A 23,739-nucleotide genomic window follows, 5' to 3' on the forward strand; every position below is an offset into this window, starting at 1 on the left:
TTTATCCACATCAGCTTTTATGACCGATAAGCATTTAGTAAAGCGAGGAAAGGGAAGAAAATTAAGACATGGCGCACGCGAATATACTTGCGCCGGATGTATTGGCAGATAAATATACTTTTGTTTATAATTTTGTTCATCGATCTCTCGGTAATATCACTAGATATTTTATACTAAAATTGCACTACAATGGTATTTGGTTTCATGATATACAACAGAAAACAATTAAAATTATTTAGACCTACACTTCTATCAAACTTGATTTTTTTTAAGGTTTGACTTTGGCTTTTAACGCTGATTCGTGTTATTTTTCGATTACAAAAATTAGGATTAAAATATGTAAAAATTCCATATACCTAAAGACTACAATTTTGCGTTAGGCCCCTTTCAGCTATGTGGACGATGTTACTAATCAACAGCGAACAGCGCCCCCTGCGGCTTTCAAATAGCAATTTTCGCTCCATTCATTATCATCAGTGTAGTAAATCACGATACTGCTACCGTCAGCAGATATTCGCAACAGAGCTGTCTACCAACCAGTGAGGCTTGACCTTTGATTAAAATAGATTACTAAAAACTAGATAAAAATGGACTTACAAGCCAATTCCAACAATATAATGTGATACTGATCTGACATCATTAACCTTTTGAGCGCCAAGAACACCTAAAGTTGTCGTTACTAGTCGTACCCATAACGCCAAGGACAACTATAGGTGTCATGGCGGACGCTGTCAAAGTAACCTTCACACTTTCGAGGAAGGTTTACATTAGCTTCCTTGCGCCCGGGAGTTTGGCGTTTGACTGATGTTTGTGTTTATGAAATAAAGCGTTCAAAGGGTTAAAATATAAGATGGAAACTTCAACCAAAAACGTCACGTTTGACACTGACAGATCTTTATCAGATCAGTATCATATTGGAATGAGATCTAAGAACTAAAACTCGAATCCAAAAAACGTCACGTTTGACACTGACAGATCTGTATCTGATCAGTATCATATTGGAATGAGATCTAAGAACTAAAACTCGAATCCAAAAAACGTCACGTTTGACACTGACAGATCTGTATCTGATCAGTATCATATTGGAATGAGATCTTAGAACTAAAACTCGAATCTAAAAACGTCACGTTTGACACTGACAGATCTGTATCTGATCAGTATCATATTGGAATGAGATCTAAGAACTAAAACTCGAATCCAAAAAACGTCACGTTTGACACTGACAGATATGTATCTGATCAGTATCATATTGGAATGAGATCTAAGAACTAAAACTCGAATCTAAAAACGTCACGTTTGACACTGACAGATCTGTATCTGATCAGTATCATATTGGAATGAGATCTAAGAACTAAAACTCGAATCTAAAAACGTCACGTTTGACACTGACAGATCAGTACTCGTATCAGATAAGAATCATGTCAGTATCATATTGCAATGAGATTTATGTATTTATATATGTAAACACTTTACTGTACATAAGACAGGTAAAGATACAATAAAAAATTGAATGTTGGCAATGTACAAAGGCGAACTTATCCCTATAAGGTATCTCTTCCAGTAAACTTTTGAGCAATTGAGAGTCAGAAAGTAGATTTTATAACTAAAACTCAAATTTGCCTATTAGACAACCCAATTTAACGACCATTTAAATACATTCAGTGCCAGCGCGAGCTACGTGCTACGAGCGCAGCCGATAACACAGGAAAACCCATATACAGCGAAAAGTGTCTACGAAACCGGCAGTAAATGTGTTAAATGAATTTAATGGCCTCCTAGTCTAATTGTTATTGGTAGTAGCCTTGCCTACGAAGCAGGAGGTCTTGGGTGGGTAGCCAACATGACAATCGTTTACGCTCCGTAGCAAACTGCTGCTGCCGCACTAATATAGAAGAGTGATAGACAGACACAAAGTGTTTCGTTGTCATAGCGCAGACGATTCTCACCTTGGTATTGGCTAGGCATCCAGGTATGTATAACCATACATTATACACATCGTCATCTAGTTCAGTCAGCGTCAAATAGAAAGTGACGGCAAAAGTGACCGGAATCGGACCGTGATCGGAAAACATCCCCATTTTCCAGATATATTCGACCACTTAGGCAAGGCAACTATCTATTTGACGCTGACTGTACCCACAACACAAGCCTTATTGAGCTTACCTACAGTCGATCTGCGTAAAATTGTCATAGCTGTCTTTGTCACAATTTTTTGGCATTTCTATGAACACTTTACGTATTGACGTCAGGTACCAATAACGTAGGGATCAAAATAGTCGGGTTTTAAATGATTTGTGAAACCCTCCCTTTGTCAGAAGGGATGTTCAAGGGGGTTGATGAGGGGGTGTCGCTGATTTACGTTCAGGCCGGGGTTACACTGATAACTGATAAGGGCGCGGAAACAAGATAGCGAATACGTTTGTCATGCTGACCGTAGCGATTGGGTACAGTCGGGGTTTGATTTGTACAGTCAGCGTCAATAGTGGATGATTTAAGTGGCTTATTACTATTAAGGACTGTGACATTAAGACTCTGAGAGGTAATTGATAAATAGGAGAGTGTTAAAGGGATGAAAGGCACTCATTCCTGTCGAGGTAGTTTTGCGCTCGTACGCAGTGAGAGCGCCAATCTCAGATCATAGAAAGTACTAGATGGCTGACGGAGGCGTGGCGCGTGTCGCCGCGACATGGCCACATCGTGGCCATACCGGCCCGCCGTAAGACAGTAGCAAATTAGCTGTCATTGAACAATGTGCGCGTCAATTTTATTGAAATGCGCAATTATAGCGTTATTTTGTGTCGAAATAGGAGTGCATCCAAAAACTATAAGGATCATGGAGTTACATACCACATGTGAGTACATTTTTTTTCACGTATTAGTCAATAAAACCACACATTTTAACAAATAAATCCAGTGACATATGATTTTTCTGAGTCAGACCATGTTGTCATACAAACGCGTGGCAATTTGTCTATACGTCCTACATTGACGCTTTGGCATGGAAAACTATTTGTAGTGTCCTTAGCAACGGCGCAATGCATTAAACCGCTAACGATATTCACAGGGGCATTATTGTTTCTTGGTACGACCGCCAACCGCTCCCTTCATTGACGCCGCGAAGTAGAGTGGTGCTCGTGCATATAATTGATCTTTGAGCGTTATCGATAAAAATGTTTGGATATAGTGTGTATGACAGTAATTATTTTTCAAGTAAAATTTTACAATTATTTTATATGCACCTAATGTTTAATTTAATACTTATTAATTTGGATTAAAAATCGAATAGGTAATCCAAAAAATAAACTGATTTAATTGAGTACAATTTATTTATAACATTATAGATTATACCTATAAGTATATTTTATTCAGGTTCTTAGCAACGATTCGAATAACTGCACTAGGTATAATCAAATATGTTCATGATTGCAATTTTTTTCAGTTTCCCGAAAAATCCCAGTATTAAAGAAAAATGGATAGATGCTGTAGGTAGAGGGCCCTAACTGGTTTACGAGCGAGACAAGTGTTATTTGTTCGGATCATTTTCAAGAAAAATGTTTCCAGTTACACTTCGCCTCATTTATATAACGATAGAATATAAATACGTTTAAAATAATAGTATATTGTATACTTAGTCGATCCAAAAGTTCTATCAGAAAGATTTTTACTGATAATTATGATTACTCTATCCTTATTATTTGTACATATGATTTAAAAGCTTATTTAATGGTGCATTATACTTACAATATAATTTACTATAACTTGCTTTCGCAGTTCTTCAAAACTCTATGTAACATGCTGGAATTGCTTTTAATTGGTGAAGAAATATGCTATAATAAAGTTGAGTAATAAACTGAAACTATTTTTTTAATGAAGCGCTCGCGTCTAACGGCAATCCCAAAGTAAACAATTTAAACAAACATTACGAGTACATCAAATAATGACTAAAATTTAAACCAATTTGATTAGTTAAGCATAAACAAGCTTTAGCATCATGGTACATGTTTTTTTAAAATTAAAAGCTTTGTATTACATTTTATCAGTAAAAATCTTTGTGAGAGAACTTATGGATCAACTAATATACCTTACACGTACCTTAAAATTCTTAGCTCGTAAATAAGGTCAAAAATTTTAAGGAATATAAATTAAGTCTATGGCAATTATTACTTAAAACAAAAATGTCAAAACTCTAAGGTCATGTTCAGAACATGTAAAATATCGATAGCTCTATCGAATTGTCCTCACTCTAGTGCCGCCGCTCTAGGCTCCTACACCGCGCGGTTTGGCCAATCACAGCGCGTGAGTTGGTTGTCTGGCCACGCCTTTAATGATGTGGTGGGGGACAGTTGGAGACAGCGAGACTCGTTGAAATTATGCTTCGTTATAAATCTCCTTACTTCTTATATCTATGGCGCCAATAGTCCGAGTCTGAAATGGAGCCTTTTACCCAAGTTTAACACTCTACTTTTCATTTCGAATGCGAGGAAAGTAAAACAAATGTTTTTTTAAACATACTGAGCTATATGAGTATATAAATGTTTAAAGTATTTCTTGGGGGTACTTTCTATTAAGAATTTAGGTCAAAATATTGTTATATACATATATGGAACGGGGAATTAAATTTCAGAATGGAAAGTGTGCAAGGAATCCATTTAAAACAAAATTTTAGTGCAGAAACTTATCAGTTCCTCCACACTTCATAGAACGACCCACGTTCAGAGCATGAGAAAAGAAAAAAAATCTATATAAATAAATAAATATTAATATTATAAATAATCGTACCTGACCGGCTTTATTATAGGTTTATAGGCAAAACGTATAAACCTAGAATATATTGAGCTGAAGCGATCGACATCAAAATCAAAGTGAGTTGTTAAGATTTAGTTAGTGGAAGCCGATTTCTCCCGAAATATAGTTATTAAAAAAGCGATCCCTCTTAATTACTCACCCCACAACCCACAACGGAGTGTTTTGTGACGTGCGCACGTACCAAGTTATAAAAAGAAACATTATATTTTAATAAATAACCTAGTATTCCAATCACATTCCAATTAATTCATTTACGATGCATTGTATTTTAGATTAGATAGCTGTAGCAAGTTATGCGTGCGTTACACCCCTCCCTACAGGTGCTATAAGTAGCGCCAGATCAGATCTGATAACACCTCGAATCCGCTTTAATTGGCCGGCGAGGAAATATCGCTACAATGTCGTTAGCAACAACCAAAGCTGGGCACCGTTAATCAAATATTTAACTTCGTTAATCGTTAATCCGCTACAAAAAAAGTTAGCTTCGTTAAACGTTAAAGCGTTACATTTCGGAAGAATTAACGCAAGTTAACGTTAATCTTTAATCCGTTAATATGTGTAAAGTTACATTTTTATATCGTTGCGTTAGTGAACTTAAAAGAAAGGTTATGAATAAAACAAAATACTTGTATAATTCAAATGTGTAATTTAATCGTCGGGCATAAGGTGCATATTCCCCTTCATGAACATTAACATGTTGAAGTTCTCGTCTGAAAGCGAGGCTCTTTTTGGTGTCAAAATGTCTTTACCCGTGGAAAATAAACGTTCAACTGCAGCGCTTGAGGGTATAGCAGTATTGTATTTAATAAATAGATTTATGAATATTTGTTCCCCGAGGAATGCAGCATCGTTGAACGAGTCTTTTGATTTCATGTCCAGCCACATTTTAACGAGACTTTGCGCTTTATTCTTTAAAGAGTTGGAGCTCTTTGGTTTTTCTATAGACTGAGTGACAGAATTGAAAAAGTCTTCCTCCTCGTCATCATCGTTGTTACTCACATTGCTCCCTCCGCCACTTAAACTATCTCTGTCCTTCGAGTTTTCCGCTGCTTCTTGCCGTAAGGCATCTTCTACCCTTTTTTCCATGCACTTTCTTACTGCATCCACTCTACTGCTGTCATACGTTTCCAGCCATATCAACCGGAACTTTGGGTGAAATGCCGCGGCAAGTTGGCACTGTTCATCATTCAGGAGTGGTCCAAATCTTTTCTCTATGCCATTTAATAAGGCATTGGCTAAAGCTGTGCAATTTACTAGGCCCTTAGATTTAATATTTTTTAATTTATAGACAGTTGCTGCAATCGTCGGTAATAGTGATCCGAGATAAGCTTGAGCTTCTCCTTGGATACGATCCAGGGCATTCGCGACAGGGGCCATAACCTGTAAATAAGTATTTAATATAAGTATTGATACGATGTGGAAAGAAAATAACTTTACTAAAACGTTATTTTAAACTATGTACATATATAAATTTACCTTTGCGTACTCCTTCATTACAGTCACATCTTGGTCATTGAAAGTTACAATTTTTAGTTGAGTCATAACTCTGTGAAGAGAAGGCCTTTTTGTTTCCAATATAGCGTTGAGAACGACAATAGCATCATAAAGAGAGTTCCACCTCGTCGAATTTGGAAGGACAAGTCGTCTGCTTAATTCAGCGTGAATGATATCTGCTGCTACCGTGCTACGTGATTGCTGATTCCAGAGAGTACGTGCCTTGGCTAAGGCACTTCTGTAGGGAGTTTTGAAAACAGTTATGTGTAGAGCAGCATCTGCATCTTTGCTAGCGACCAAATTGAACGTATGTGCAGCACATCTCATGTGAACTGGCAAAGTATTAAAGTTTTCTAATATCTGTTCATTGATTTCATTGCACTGGAGACGATCAGGAGCATTCAGTATGTTTTCTACTGAAATAAATTCTAAGTCATCATTTTCTTCTGAGTTTGGATTTAAAAGATTGGCAATATCAGGGTCAGACTCAGACTCTAAATCACACGATGGCAACTCTGGAAGTATGTCGATCTCCGAGCCGAATTGCACAAATGCCTTTACAAAGTTACTGCCATTATCCGTAGTAGTCCTAAAATAAAATTAAGCCAGCTTTTTAATGTATGTATGAATGTGGTTTGTGGTCTCACTTGTATACGTGCGAAAATAAAATAACCTAACCAACTTGAAAAGTTGAAAATCCCCCGACATTTACATTTCAAAGTACAATATCTCCTAAATAAAAGGCTAAACCGATTTTGATCAAACCTAGCTAAGAGCATTCTCGATCAAGCCAGCTATCAAACCAAAAAAACTAAATCGAAACCGATTCAGCCGTTTAGGAGCTAGGATGCCACGAAAAATAGTAATAGTAAGTCTATTTTACTGACCTTGTGATTTTTTTATCTATGTGAAATTCATAGTGAATATCTATCATTGCTTGGGCCAGGATGTCGTATGTATGATGACCTTTTAGGCGTATGCACGTTAATACTGCATGCATTCTGGCTCTTGTGATTGGATCTAACCAGTGAACTATCATGCCCAAATAACTTTTGTTGTGAGCTGACCAACAGTCAGCCGTCGTTGCCACCCAATTAATTTTTCCAAGTAAACTGAAATTAAAATCATAAACAACACGTCACGTTTAAAAAAAGCTATAATAATAAATGAAAATTATATACGTCACGCATACCTATTTTATGAACCCCTAATTATTTTAACTTTCAAATAAAATTATACCTACGTAGGTTACGTAAGGCGAAATTTATCTTTTAAAAATAAATAGAAAATAGGTATTTATTTTAGTTACTTACCTAATCAGGTGTTGCTTCAATTCAATGTGTTCGTCAGTAATGCGTCTACCTAAAGTTCTTCTTGAAATTGAATTTTTGCTCGGGTTTAAGGTTTTTATCAACGTACCAAAAGACTTGCTTTCGACTACATGTAAAGGAATCATGTTTGAAACAAATAAATTTACTATACATTTTTCCACTTTGGCTTGGGGCACACCGCTGCCAGTAGCTGCAATCCCGAATGATTCCCCGATGCTCAGCTGTCGTCCCTGTTGTATTCTTCTTTTAACAGGATTAGGATTACTGCTACTTGTGCTATCATCGTCACCGTCAGAATGAGTTCTCCTTTTTGTCTTGCCCCGGTTAGAGCCCGCCTTAACAATCTCTTCAAACTGTACGTACTGTGACTCATGTACCCTTCTTACATGTTGTTTCAAATTATTCAGGCTTGATACATGAACTTTTATTTTGGTGTCTTTCGGCAAGCATCGCTTACACGCAAAAAGTATTTGCTGGCCCGATCTGGATACAAATTCCACATACTCAGTCAAATGTGGCCATGGATTCTCATCAGCATTGCTGGAATTCGATTCCATATCTTCCATGATACGGTTTTAATTACTAAACTGCACAATACACTATTTTTAACTAAATTACACTCGCAAACAAAACACTCGTCACTGTAAGCACCGCCTCTAAGTAATGAAATGATCAAACGAAAAAAAAATTTTCGCAGTTTTCTCACTCGCACGCGCCGGCCAAATATATCTAGTTTTGTTTTTGTTTCACGCGCTGCCACGCGCCGCCCGGCACTTGTCATTTCATACTTGTCTGAACCTGTTTTTCGCGCCGCGCCGCGGTTTCGTGCGGTAAATAGTAGGCATTGGATTAACGATTAACGGACTTCTGCACATTAACGGAAGTTAACGTGTCCGTTAACATTTTTAAAAGTTAACTTAAAAGTTAATCCGTTAATCAAAATGTTAACTTCGTTAATTAACGATTAACGGATTAACGAGTTAATGCCCAGCTATGGCAACAACCGTACTATGTAGGTTTGTATACAAGTAAAGTTCAATATCATATGTCATAGGCATTCGCAACCTGTACCACGCGACTAAAACGCCATAAGCGCCGTAAAATTCATGGCGCTTACACGTTTAGGTCGCGATATTCACGCTCCGATTCTTAGGTTTGTTGTCAAAACAACAACTCATGGTGCGAAATACTGGTTCTGTGTGCCGGTTCTATATACCTACGTAGTAATAATAGTTCAATAGTCATAGAATATAAATATGAGCTCGTAATGTAGAATGTATTGAACCTTGAACCGCTATTTATTAGGGTCATTATCCTACATAGATATTAAACCCACGTACTTTTTTCATTATCGAACATGTGCGGTATATAATATTATAAACTATTATAATTATCGAACTAGTGCGGTAATATATGTTGACACTTTTTTTTGTACTTTCGATTTCATTAATATATAAGTTTTGTTTTTTCTTCGCAAGTGTGTTGAAAAACAGTATGAAATACGTGTGCTATGATCATTACATCGGCTTTCTTATTGCGCGCTCGCTTCCAGTTCGCGCGCACAATATCACCTCGAGCATAATGACCAACGTAGCACACTTGTATTATAATGTAATATTATTACCATCCAACTAGGTTTTGAAATAATTAAGAGTTTCGCACTCGTCAGACACGCATTGTTGTTTTACACCCCGTCACAAAATAAGGGTACCTATAGCCCAGCTAAGAGTAAGATTTATTTTGAGGTTGTACAATAAACTGATGACTGATACTAATATGTATCCAGGTACTACTACAGGTACTTAATGGCGCAGCGATTCGAAATGAGTCTTGGCCTCTGACACGAGTGAACGCCAGTTGTCTCGATCCTGTGCCATCTCCCAACAGATATCGGCTTGGAGATCGCGCAAGTCCGCTTCAACAGCATCGCCCCAGCGCTACCGGGGACGTCCGATAGGCCTCCGCCCCACCAGGCGTCCCAGGTATGCCCTTTTAGCGCCGCGATCCTCCTCCATTCTCAAAACGAGGCGAGACGACACTAACTAATCATGTCTGACATATCTAGTAACCTAGATATATTATGTTAAACTAATACTACTTGCATTATTTGAATCTAGCTCGCAATTTAAAAAATAATAATTTAAAGTTTTTGAACAAAAGTGACTTCGATATTCGGCAAACATTTCAGCAAGTAAAGTGCCAGTTTCGTATCACGAAGCTTTTACACTCCACTTGTTCCCTCGAGAGCTCCAAAGCTGTTTCTTGCCGGATAAGCCCCCCGTTGGAACTCGGGTGCACGCGGGTTGCCAACTGCAGGATGCAACGATGAGCATTATGGGATTTTATAGTTGTGAGTTGGTATATGAACAAACAATATTATAAAGTGAACTTTGTTTATTTTTGTTTTTACATTAGTATATTAAAACCGGACATTACAAAAAATAACGTTTTGGATAAATTTTTACAAGAGTTTCACCATAAATATTTTAAGAATGAGATTCCTATAAGAAAAAAGTACGAAAATTATAGGCTTTAAAATAGTTCTGTGGCTTTAAATCGTACCCTCCTACCCTAAGGTTGTCTGGAAGAGATCGCTTACAGCGATAAGACCGCCTGTTGCTACCTTTCTTTACATTGTAAATCTGTTTTTAAATTTGTTTTCTTTGTGGTGCAATAAAGAATATTTACTTACTTACTTACTTATAGTTCGTTTATTTCATGATTTTCACTGTTATGTCACATTTTAACCTTAACTCATACTATAAAAGTCTATGATCCTGCTACGCTCGCCATGCGAGTAACCTTTAGGTATAATAATAAAATGCTTTTTTGCACACTACAAAAAAAAATGGTACAAAGTATGTAAAGGTATAAATATGTAGGTAACAACAGGCGGACTTATCGCTAAACAGCGATCTCTTCCAGACATATTTATAAATTACAGTATATTTATAAATTAATAATCGTGTCTTAACCTTATATTGCAATGTAAAATGCCAATACGGACAGAAGCAGATACAGTATCAGTAGACAGTATTTAGAGAAGTAAAACTCATTTATACCTCCTTGGTTGGTATGAATTAGTGACGCAATTAAAACTCCCTTGGGAGTTATTAATTTATTTACTTGAGCTTTTTAATTTTATACTTCTTTGTGGTCGTAGTCGACATCCGATATAACGGACAATGACAAAACGCTCTTTCTGTAATCGTACTACGTTGTGGAGCTTGTGCATGAGCTTGTTCCCGGGAGATCGCTAATAAGCCCCGTTTCGGAGCCAGGAGAAGTCCTAAGTGCACTGGTTGCAGCTTGCAGGTGCATTGTGATACGAGACCGTGGGATTTTACAATTTTCAGTTCATTGCCTTCAGGTAGAAATATAGGTAGGTAGGTATTTTACAAGTGAATTTTTCAAAGAGTATTTATGGAGAAGGAATAACTTTCAGACATACGTCCCAGTCATATGGTCCGTTTCTCGAAGGCAAAAATGTACTGAGAGCTTCGTTTATATACAATATGCATTCCGTATATTCCGTCATTTGAAAGATAGGTAAAAACATGAATGAAAAGGTTCGCAGTGTGCTATCTATTCGGGCGCAGCGCACTCCATGCAAAAAAATGTCTGAACGGGTTTTCACCGAATTAAAGCTACAGTAAAGTGATGTTGATACGCGACAGTATTATAACTTATGGTTTGCGTGTATTCTATATTTGTTTAAACATATGTATTATTTTTCGCTGTTTGTTTCCCAATAATAAATAAAACAAAAATATATAATATATATATGCGGATTCTCATGGCCTCAGGTACAATGCCTCGAAGAGTGAGTTATTAGTTTTTTAAGCGGGTACGAAGAGCTACTCGCGTACACCTCAGGTTAAACTTGGCGACACTCCTCTTAAGGTGGTTGAAGAGTTTAAATACCTGGGGCACTGGGTTACCTCATCCCTCACAGACAACAAGGACATCGAAAGGGAACGCAGGGCGCGCTGGCGGTAAGAAGTAACATGCTGATCCGTAGATTTACTAGTTGTAACAAAAACGTTAAGATCACTCTATTTAGGGCATACTGTCAGTCATTTTACACCTGCAGTCTATGGATCAACTATACTCAAAAAACGTACAGCGCCCTGCGCGTTCAAAATTCAAAATTCAAATTCAAAATTCAAAAATTTATTCTGCAAGTAGGCCTCAAGGGCTCTTTTACAAGTCAATACAACATTTATAGTAACATCATATAGTGACATGAAAAATACATAACAACATTTATAAATACAACAGCCAATACCTGGGTAAACATTACATTATAATATACTTAAAATAAATAATTACTACAATACAATAGAGATGTATAGTCTCTATGGTTAAAAACACATTAAATCTGGAGATGTAAAAGGTCCCCAATGTCAGACTACTAATACTAATAAAATTTGGAGGTGTAAAGTCTCTCCAAGTGTCAAAATAAAATTTATACTAAATAAATAAACCGCGTCTGGACTGTTAAACGCGTGTGTTCAATATAACAACGCTTTTAGGATGCTGTTGGGGCTCCCGAGACATTGCAGTGCATCGGGCATGTTCGCGGAGGCGCGCACGGATGGCTCTCACGTGATAATGCGAAAACGTGTCGCGTCCCTGCTGAGACGTATCGCCGGTAGCCCCAACAGTCTCCTGAAGACAGTGGCAGGACGGGAAGATGGTCCCTTCCATTACTATTGGAACCAGATCCACATGCTGTCCACCTAGTTTTAAGTGTAAAAATGTGTTTAGATTGTAAGTGAATATGGAAAAATTTAATTCTGAAATGAACTATTATTATTATTATAATTAAAATGGTCGGCCTTGTGTTAAAATGATGTATTGAAATTGAATAATTAATTTGATTATTTTTATTTATTTGATTATTGTGGAATTGGTATTCTAATTTTTAATTATTAATAATTTCATTGTAATTACTTTTTGTATACGAGTAGGTACTAATATAGTCTAAGGAATTGTAACTAACATTTTTTATGGGCCCCCGGCTTGAAATAAACGAATTTAATTAATTAATATATATATTGTAACAATATAACGAAAGTGACTGACATAGGATATGTTTATCAACCATCATCATTCCACGCAGGCAGACAAAGTCGCGGGCAGATGCTAGTAGTTTATAAAGCAAAATATCCATATACGGCAGTATAATAACTTTATAGTTTACACAAGCATCAGGATTAACGCTTGTTTGGCCCACGGCCCACATATACGACAGTATATTATAATCCTATAATACTCGCAGGCTCGCCAGGTGTGACGGACAACTCGCATTAATCACGACACGACGCGACATGCGACATTCATCATGACACGACACACACATTGTTGGTAGAACTTTAACCAGTACCGCGATCTCGAACTAAATTAGGTACCTATTTCATATTCGGCGAAACTATTTTTGGTATGTAACCAAATATGAAAAAATTACTACCTCGGGCAAGACTTGAACTCGCGTTTTTGCCTTTTTTCTAATTTTTGGTAAGCCGATTTAAAAGTTAGAGAGGAGACATTTTTTTGGTAAGTCTAAGAAGAAGAGATTATTTTAAAAAGTATGGATTAAATTGAAGCACTGTTTTCAAAAAAGTTAAATTTGTTTTTAAAGGCCTAAAACCACACGTACTAAAAAAACATATTTTTCACTTTTAGTTATTTTTTCAATTTCAACTTTTTAACTTTCACATATAGCAATGTTCAAAATTTAATTAAAATATGTGTTTTTCAGTAAAATGGCTGTAATATGCGACGGATTCTTGCCATTTTGGCTACGGAACCCTAAAAATACACGCGATTCAGGCATTCTGCCGGTGATTGTAGAATTATATCATTTGACTTACCATAATTTCATTTATAGTCTCTTTTTTGAACCCCCGACGCAAAAAGAGATATTATTGTAATTTTGAATTGGACTGACTTAATTTCCGAATTGATAATTGAAATTTTATATAATTGTAATTTTGAACCAATGTTGACAGCGTATGATTAGTGCCAATAAATAAAGCTATCTATATCGTTGGTCGGACAGAGTTGATGTCATAATCATAAGTGGCTACAGTAAAGACAATATACTGCATGAATAAATTGGATCGTTACATAAAATCAATCACTATATCCCTGCGGTCACAGTTCGATAGTTCATCCTCCGCACGCCGGCAGATTGATGGTTTGACCCCATAACGAATGTATTCAACTATTATAAAGGGAATAAGCCGATAGTGGTGAGAATGAGAACCTGTAAACGATATATCGGCGGCCGATCGTAATATCCGCCAGATCATTAAATTCCTAGGCATATCGTGAAACGTGAAATTCATTGTCTCGTTCCCCGAGGACTCCGAGTCGACGGAGCTCCTATTTCTGAAGTTTGCCCTTCGGGTATCTGTAGCAATCTAACGAACCTATCCTACCTACCTATTGGTTTAATGTGCCTACCGTCAAAACATTACATAGGAACTTTACGATCGGGTGGAATTTCCGATCGTTCACCGATACATACATTTTGATAAGACTAGCTCGTGTTAATCAGAAGAATCATTGAGATTTACGCCGTTTAACTTGAACTGAAATATGACAGTTTAAGAGGGTGTTTCTTACGTTAAGAGGGGGCGGGGAGGGGGAGATCAAGCCGAATTTCACTAAATCGTACGTGAGGGAGAGAGGGGATTTCGGAAAGCAAACTCAAAATAACATCTCAAAAACGCCTCACGTTATTAATAGACGCCCCCTAGGTAGAATCTGCTTAGTATTTTTTAACCCCCGGCGCAAAAAAAGGGGGGTTATATGTTTGACAATAACGTCCGTCTGTCTGCTGGGTTTGCAATTTGGTCCACCGAGTAGTCTACCTCGTCCTCTGGATCGGGTTGGTATGTTCAGGACCTTTTCGACTACATAGTCGTCTTCTCGTCTGGAAATATGTCCGAACCAGCGTATACTATCACAAAAATATTAAAAAAGGCAGCATTCAAAAATAAACTACAATTTTTTTTTTTGTTCGTCAGTACCTGTGACGCGATTACGTAATGGTCGCCGACGGCCAACTTGAAGCCAACGAGTAGTACAATTTCTTGCTCACACGATGAAAACGATGCTCAAATGTACGACTTGTAGAATATCAGCGTAACCTTCATGTGCGAACCGATTCAAACCGAGATGTCCACGCAATTAGCAGAGCGGCGTTAAACATCACCACTTTACGAGGAAACCGAAAAAGTTGCACACACTGTGGCGATTCCACGCAAAAGGTAACTAAATTGTCCAAAAACCTTATGCATCCAACTCGACATCTTTTGAAAGCGCTTATGAATAGTAAGACAGTATTACATATAATTATCTTAATCTAATTATCAGAGCAATGAGAGCCTGGGGGTACGTGCCCAGGAGATGGAGGGATGTCAACGTGATTTTCATACCAAAACCAGGTAAGAATGACTACACGGCTGCTAAATCCTTCAGGCCCATCAGTCTCACATCATTCCTGCTGAAAACTCTGGAAAAACTGTGCGACAGGGATCTGAGGGATCGAACGCTAAAGAACATACCGATGCACAACAACCAGCACGCGTACAGCTCAGGTAAATCCACAGAGTCAGCCCTACACATGGTTGTAAGCCGCATTGAGAGAGCCATCCACGACAAAGAACTGTGCCTCGGCACTTTCATTGACATCGAGGGCGCTTTTGACAAGACCCACTTTACCAGTATAGGGAATGCCTTGGAAAGCCATGGCGCGGAACCCGGACTAACAAAGTGGATCATGAACATGTTAAACAAGAGGATTATAAGGTATGCAGGTCAACCGCAGGCCGTAGCAGCGGTGAGAGGATGTCCTCAAGGGGGAGTCCTGTCGCCTCTGCTGTGGAACCTAGTAGTTAACAACCTTATAACCAAACTGAACGAGGAACACTTCTACACAATAGGCTACGCTGACGATCTGGCAATATTGATATCAGGTAAATTTGCCAGTACAGTATGCGACCTCACCCAGTCAGCTCTCCGGATCGTAGAACGCTGGTGCAGAGAATTTGACCTATCAGTTAACCCCACCAAAACAGAAATGGTAATGTTCACCAATAAAAGGGCGCTTGGCAACTTTACCAGACCAACACTTTTCCAAACCGAGCTGCAGCTGACCGATGAAGTTAAGTACTTAGGACTAACTCTCGACAGTAAACTCAATTGGAACAATCACATCAACAAACGTATAGACAAGGCAGGAGTTGTCTTTTGGCAGTGCAGAAGGATGATTGGTAAGAGGTGGGGACTGAACCCGAAAATCACCCTTTGGCTCTATAAGACGATAATCCGCCCCCTACTCTGTTACGGTGCCCTGGTTTGGTGGCCAAGAACAAACATAGGCAACGTACGAGACAAGCTACAAAGACTCCAAAGGCTCGCATGCGCGGCCACCACTGGCTGCACGAGGTCCACTCCAACTGCAGCCATGGAGGTCATGTTAAACCTTCCACCGCTGCACCTACACATACAGCAAGAGGCCAGTCTCTCAGCGGTAAGGTTGCGAACCCTTAATATATGGTCTAACAGCATAGGAGCTCTCCACACAACATGCCTGGAAAAGGTATATGACGAATTTCCAGTGCTTAGGTCGGGCACGGATCGGATTCACAAACAAGCTATCTTTGACAAAAGGTACAAAATACAGTTATATGAGGACGACAACCACGAAGGACTCAATCTCCGGGAGCTGAGAATCTTCACTGATGGGTCCAAAACAGACAGCGGGTCGGGCTCCGGAACCTTCTCAGAAGACCTGAACATGTCAATCACCACACCGCTAGGAGCCCATAACTCGGTATTCCAAGCTGAGTGCATGGGCATCTTAAACGCGGCGGCTGCCATCATTGCAAGGAAGGTAGTAGGATCCTCCATCCGCATACTCTCCGACAGTAGAGCAGTCTTAATGGCTCTAAATAGCCATATAATTACATCCAAACTTATACACGAATGCCACGAACGACTAATGGAGGTATGTCATAATAATAATAAGATCACTTTACAATGGATCAAGGGACACAGTGGATCCCGGGGTAACGATGCTGCGGACGAGCTTGCCAGGCACGGATCGGGTGCGGGGGCGATTGGTACGGAACCGATTCTTCCGATACCGTTTAGCAAGGTACGCTCAATGCTGCTGGCACGTACAGGGAAACTACACACAGAACACTGGTTGAATCAGACTGGATACAGACAGGCAAAAGAAGCCATGCCTGGCATCAACGGAAAGCTCACAAGGGCGCTCCTTCAACTAGGGAAGGTCCGACTGAGTATGGTAACCAGTGTCATAACAGGTCATGGACTATTTAACAAACATCTTTTCATAACAGGTGTCACAGTCCCTTATGCCGAGGATGCATGGAGACAGAAGAAACAGCCTCTCACGTGGTGCTGGAATGCAGCGGAGTGGCCCCATACAGGGCAAAACATCTCGGATCCCCGAGAGACCTCCCTGAGGTCCTACTCAACATCAAAGGTTTGATAGGATTCCTCGAGGAGTTGGGCTGGCAAGAGTAGCCAACCCTCCACCCCCCCTTGTCACGCAAAATAGGCGCCAGTCGTCGAGTTGCGGAAAATCGCCCGAACTACAATACAATACAATCAGAGCAATTTATTGATGTTGTAAATATTATTCCATATATAATACTAATGAATATAATTCATAGATCAAATTTAATACTATAGTTTCACAAAATATAGTCATACAAAAAAAATGTATAAAATATACTAGTCTAGATTGTTTCTAGAATAAATTCTAAATGTCAAACAAATATAATAAAAACAACAAAGGAAATACATGCATTGGAATATCCATTTCATCATCATTATTCAAATATAATAAATAATTAATCATTTCGAATGGTCACGCTATTGACTTTTTGAGTACAAAAATACCAAATTGAATAGTGGTTTGTTATGAACAAGGGGCTGAAATTGTCAGATTGTCATTTATCTAATAGTAACTCTTTCCTATTCATTTTTTTTTCTGTTACAGTAGCCTTTTATTGACATCCGGCAAGATGTCCTTTGCTTGAGAACCACACAAATTTCCACAAAAGTAATTAGCGGCTCCTGTGAAAGTTCGAGGACCCGTGTTTTGTATGCAGGTATGTGACACTGCGGATAAGTGTTTTATACAGATTCTGCAGGCCACACAAGGAAATATGATTTTATTTCGAAGGCCAATATAGTAAAAATAGAACCAATTAAATTGCTGTGTATGTTTTTTTATATAGGAGGCAAACAAGGCGAATTGCCTGATGGTAAGCTATTATCGTCAATAATGGACACACGCAACACGGGTTGTAAGTGCGTTACCGAACTTTAAGATGGGAGTACGCTCTTTTTGAAGTTCGCAACGGTCTGGAAATACCGCAAGCGACAATTCATTCAACAGTTTAGCTGTGCGAGACAGGAAGTTTCTGGAGAAAAAAGAAATTATATCCTGAGATACAGGATAACAACTTGACGGCCTAAAAACTGACATTAGGGTTACTTATTGTTTTTTTTTATACTACGTCGGTGGCAATTTGATCATGATTTACGATTAGAATTTACAATTCTTCTTCTTCCTCGCGTTGTCCCGGCATTTTGCCACGGCCCATGGGAGCCTGGGGTCCGCTTGACAACTAATCCCAAGATTTGGCGTAGGCACTAGTTTTTACAAAAGCGACTGCCATCTGACCTCCCAACCCAGAGGGTAAACTAGGCCTTGTTGGGATTAGTCCGGTTTCCTCACGATGTTTTTCTTCACCGAAAAGCGACTGGTAAATATCAAATGATATTTCGTACATAAGTTCAGAAAAACGTACGAGCCGGGGGTTGAACCCGCGACCTCCGGATTGCAACTCGCACGCTCTTACCGCCAGGCCACCAGCGCTTTACGATTACAATTTACAATGAATATAGAGTTTTAGACCAGATTCCATTGTGGTAAATTACAATTACGGATCTATAATATTTTATAACAATAGGTAACACTATTCAATTAGATTTTAAGTACATAGATTCCAAGAGTAAGTGTTAGTGTGTGCGTGTGTGTGAATGTGTATGTGAGTGGGATTCATAGTGCCTCCGTTTCTTCATAATCTAGTGTTCTTAGCCATGATCTTACACTATCTCTGCACTCTTGATATGGAATTGGGTAAATGATAAGTAGTTTATTAACAGAATTATATAATTTTGAATATTCTAACACAGGAAGTTACTATCTAATATCTATAATGTTTGTCTTCTTGTGTGTCCTGTGTAAAATGTTTAAACATGCGCGCCGCCGATAACGTCTGTTTGTTTGTCTGTCTTGTCGTAGGTCATGGCGCCAGGGAATTTATGACGCAAAGATATAAAAGTTTATAAAAAAGAAACTTAGACAACATCAAAAAGTTAAAAACAATAATTTATCAACAATGTTTATTACAAAATAAAAATATTTTGTAAATAATCGTATTCTAATACTTATAGGTAGGTATTTACTCGAGCTAAAACAGCTAAACAATTTATATGAACGTTGGTAAGTGTTAAGTCCTCGACAGTATAATTAAAATATTATATTTAAATCCTACGTATCCTGCAAATATCAAAATTAAACATTTTGAAACAAAACAACAAATAATCATTTCATATGGACCAAAGAACGCTTTTCATATAAAATATTATACTTTGGTTATTGTGAAAAAATCTAAACATTATCGGAACAGAAACGTACCTACAATACCTTTTTTAAAATATAACAAATTAAAAATAACAAACAAAATATATTAAAGCGTCCTGTTGACTTCCTTAAGTATATTGATGTTCTTCCTTCCATAATCAAACACCATCTCGTATTCAAACCGCGATGACCCAGTGAGCTGGAGTCGTTAGAAGGCTCTATTAATTACTGGGTGACTCAGCAGTTCTTCAGACATATTCATAAACCTTTTCCTAAAGGCGACCAGTATCATTAGTAATTTACTAAACTTAAAAAACATGCAGTTGTGAAAAAGCGCGAAATGTTCTATTGAATGTTGTGTTGTATAATCAATAGTAATTTGAACTTCATACCTTGATTATTTTGGAATTATGCATTAATAACTAATAGTAATTTATTATCTGTTTCAATACGTAGATAGATTTTTACAATACAATATGTACGAAGATTAGTACACTATATAAAAGACATAGCACTTGTTAGTGTTAGTGCTTACAATTCAGAATAGTCAAGGGTTCATTTTATATTTTGTTTAAAGAACATTAAAAGTACGTAGTTGAGTAAAAGATGAGTAAAGTATTTTCTATCTTGAATTTCATACGAATAGAAGCATAAATATCGTTTTACTAGAAAACTTTTTATCGTTACTATTTATAAAAATGTATACATCTCACGTCGAATGGTGGTTCTTATGACAAATCATTTTTTATATGAAATATCTGTCACATAAGTGTTTGTAGACATTTTTGGGAGATTAGCACATTAATTTATTTAGAAATGTAATATTTAAGTAATAAATGTGTAAAAATCCCCTTTTTAATCAAGCAATTTACAGAAACATTTTTTTTGTAACTGTCATAGCTTTCTCAACATTATGAGGTTAATGTTCAGGGATCAAGGTACATTGGTTCGAAAAAAGCACAGCCGTGGACGGTTTACTGAATTGTTTATATGCGGACAGTGACTTGACTTTATTCATTATTGTACACTGTACCGTTATATCCGGCTTATTTAATTAATATAGCGTTTTAAAATAAAAAAGACGCACCCTTAGGCCGTTTGAACGACACGAAATGTTTAGTTTTGTTTTGAAATTATCACTAAAATGTACATGATGTCCTTTAATATTGAAACCTGCTTACGATAAACAATAATAACAACAACAACAAAACATATAAATGGCATATTTGTATTTTATTCTTGCTTTTCGTTAAAAATACTGTTTGTATAACGATGTTTTCATTGTGGTACGTCGTCGATTATTTATTACGTCTTCCCTTTCGTGAATTATTTCAGAATTGAGTATTTCTTAAACGTTTCCTGATATATATATCTCGTACCTATATGTTTCAATGTGACTATATTTAGAAGAAAATCAAAAGACTTACTATGTCTTTATCGTACATTTATATGTAATTTAATAACTTAAGTACAAAGTCAGAACTAAACGCACTTTGTTCTTCCAATGTCTACAGGTCTTATAAGTTCAATACTCTCTTTTTACAACCCACATCATTTCACAATAGCAAAAAGGATTCCAATAAGCTTTAATGCAAAATGGCGGCACCTACACGTCAATACAAACGTTCAATACACAATCTGCCCCACACCCAAACCTATTGACTTTAAAATTTAACACTGAACAAACTTGCCGCCACAATGCAAACAATTTCAAACCTTATGCATGTTGGAGAGGTTTCAAAACCCAATGGCAGTCGTTAAAACTCATATTGAGCACTCGCAGTTGTAAAAGCAGTCATTGTGTGTTATATATAAGACTGAGAATTGTTTGAGGTGGTCGTGAGCCATTTTTGCCGCGGTTTTGCAGGTTCGGTTGCAAAGTAAACGTAGCTTCTTGTTTTGTTAGGTTTGTTGTCTTTGTGTCAGATGCTGAGTAAATTTGAGGCGTTGAGAAAAGGAATAAATCTGTCCTTAGTTATTTTTGTAACCTATAAAACTAACAAGAGGTTTGCAGCTAAGCAACTTTGAAGTTATTTAAATAAACTGCTACCAATATAATTTTGTACGCGTTTTATGTTCATTAAATACTAGTGTCTATATTTTTACACTTCAGTAACTGTCTTGTTTGTTTTTAGTACGTGGGTTAAACATTGATTTAAAGTTTCACGATTTACCCATTATTTTTAACTAACGTTTTGAGGACGGCGTTGTGCACATGGTCTGGGAAAAGACTGGCAAATGGCGGACGTCAGAAATAATTCCAAAACTTTATTATACGCGATTAAGTCTCGATAATAATCGGTTAATTGTGTTCGCTAGCACAGCAATCATTATTTTTTCCTGAACTGCAATGCAACAGTGACGATTTTGAAATATTTAATTTAGGTTAAAATAAAAATTCTTGTCATCAGGTTCTGACTGTGATGTGTTTGCGAGGGTAAATGTTAGCGTCTGGCCGAAACCAATTTTAATAAAACAGATCTGTACGTTACGTACGTTCGTACGATCTATTGTTAGCTAGAGATATACGTGCGAATGGATCTTCGCATATCTCATCTCAGGCTCCCTAAGGTCAGAACTGTCGATATCATTTGTCATATAATTCTTGTTCAGTAATAATAGTTCTCACACGGACCTAAACGTAATCGCGTCACGATGACTGGCGCCTGTCAATCAGGAATGGCCGCACCTCCGCCATTTTATAATTAGTTTAGTCAGAGGCCAGTAATTATAGAAGACTGACAACCATACTAACCCCATGTGCTTCATCATTATTGTAGGTTTATTATTATTTGTTAAGCGCTATTTTATTTTTATTTTAGCTTTGAGCGTATTAAATAAAACTGTCGTCGTACTTACAAATGAATGAAATAAAAGCATTTTAAGCATATTTCTATTTAATTTAGGATGACTCACGCTACTAGACCGGGCCGGGGCCGGGCCAGAGCTTCCGGTGCTTCGTTTTCTATGGAAAGCACCACGTGGTCACCGATCAGCCGTCGTAGAAAATGAAGTGTCGGACGTCTCGGCCCGGGCCCGGCCCGGTCTAGCGTTGGTCATCCTTAATGCCATCTAGTGAACTCTCCGAATAGTTTAAAAAAAAAGTTTATATAAACATTTATGTGTCATAAAATAAAAATATTCTTAAAATGCTATTATACTAATGCTCTCATTGAGATTTGACTCCCGTGACAGCGGTCAGACAAGTCCAATTTTATGTTTTAAAGTTTAGGACTAGGTATGGTGACAGTTTTCACACCAAAAATAATAAATAGCGGCAAGTTGCCAAGTCTATGTGGCTATAGGTAAAAGGTGGGCTAGGTGCGTGTGTTAACACTCTTGACGGATGTAGTCCCTGGTACAGTCAGTTTCATTTAGTGACGGGCGCGGCCGACTCGGCTAATGCAAGGAACCGGTTCGGCCATTCTTCCTTCATTACAATAGAATTAGACTTACGGTAGCTGACGGTTTTTTATTATTATTTTGAAACGATTTGACGGTTGATTTACTTATTTGGCTTTTTAACGTCGGTCATTCTTTCTTATTTATAAAATAAATATATATAAATAAAAAAATAAAAAAGTCATTTATTGTCGCAAAAAATAAATAAATAGTACATACAGCAAGCAGCAGCAAACATTATTGACTAATCGTTTTGACTGAGCAACTTGATTCGACTAAAACAATCAACCACTCTATAAGCATTAATTACAGCACAGTAGCAATAAGTATACAGCTTTTAAGAACTATGATAATATACCATATAGAACTATTGTTTACATTCAAACTCTTAAGTGCGACAATGGGCTCGGGACTCAGCTTTTGCCGCGAGTCTGGTGACTGCACAGCGCTGTTTTTCAGCCCGTACCTATCTCTTTGCTTATATAAAAACTAAAATTACTTGCTAGCTATAGGGAGAATACATGCCTTTATAGCCTGCGTTGACATTAAAGTAGGCGCTCATTTAAATTAAAATTAAAGTTTTTTATAGGTATAAATTACTTGTTCACGTATCTTTGTCTAGCAATGGGGCCCTTGGCGTTTTAATTTTAATTTTAATTTTAGTTTAGCAATTTATCCATTTATCATCGTTCACGTTTTTGTTCTTTTAAAAGCCTTCTTTTCAAATAAGTTTTGAATGTTGGTAATGACATATTAGTACGGAGAGGGGGAGGTAAATCATTCCATATTTTCGAGGCTCGATAGCGAAAACTTCCTTGAAAGCCCATAAATTTATGCTTCGGCACAATTACCTTATTAACGTGCATACTTCGAACTCCTCGGTCTTTATTTTTCGGCCACTTAAGCTTTTCAAATAAGTACTCAGGTCTCCAAGTTAGGACGATTTTATATACCTGTGTTGCAAGATGCAGATTCCTCCGTGCCGCCATTTTTAAGGACTCTTTT

The 23,739-nt window shown here is 37.6% G+C and overlaps 2 protein-coding genes across 2 annotated transcripts in view; both read right to left on the bottom strand.

The window, feature by feature from the left end:
* The window catches only part of LOC133532227 (netrin receptor DCC), a 190,799-nt gene that overhangs the window by 94,121 nt on the left and 72,939 nt on the right, over positions 1-23,739 (bottom strand). The gene's annotated exons all lie outside the window — the stretch shown is intronic.
* Positions 5,455-8,197, bottom strand: LOC133532143 (uncharacterized). Its single transcript, XM_061870672.1, has 3 exons — positions 8,136-8,197; positions 6,283-6,889; positions 5,455-6,186 (listed from the first exon to the last, which is right to left on the bottom strand). The coding sequence occupies exons 1-3, from the start codon at positions 8,195-8,197 to the stop codon at positions 5,455-5,457; spliced, it is 1,401 nt and encodes a 466-aa protein (XP_061726656.1).

This window comes from Cydia pomonella, chromosome 26 (assembly GCF_033807575.1).
Source record: "Cydia pomonella isolate Wapato2018A chromosome 26, ilCydPomo1, whole genome shotgun sequence".
NCBI lineage: Eukaryota > Metazoa > Arthropoda > Insecta > Lepidoptera > Tortricidae > Cydia > Cydia pomonella.

Bases quoted from the DNA above. Each gene is read 5' to 3' on its own strand.
- LOC133532143 (XM_061870672.1), bottom strand. From the start codon at position 8,197: ATGGAAGATATGGAATCGAATTCCAGCAATGCTGATGAGAATCCATGG. The intron at 6,890-8,135 runs GTATGTGGAATT...ATTTTATTTTAG, and splicing joins CCATGGCCACATTTGACTGA to GACTACTACGGATAATGGCA. The intron at 6,187-6,282 runs GTAAATTTATAT...ACTTATTTACAG, and splicing joins TAATGAAGGAGTACGCAAAG to GTTATGGCCCCTGTCGCGAA.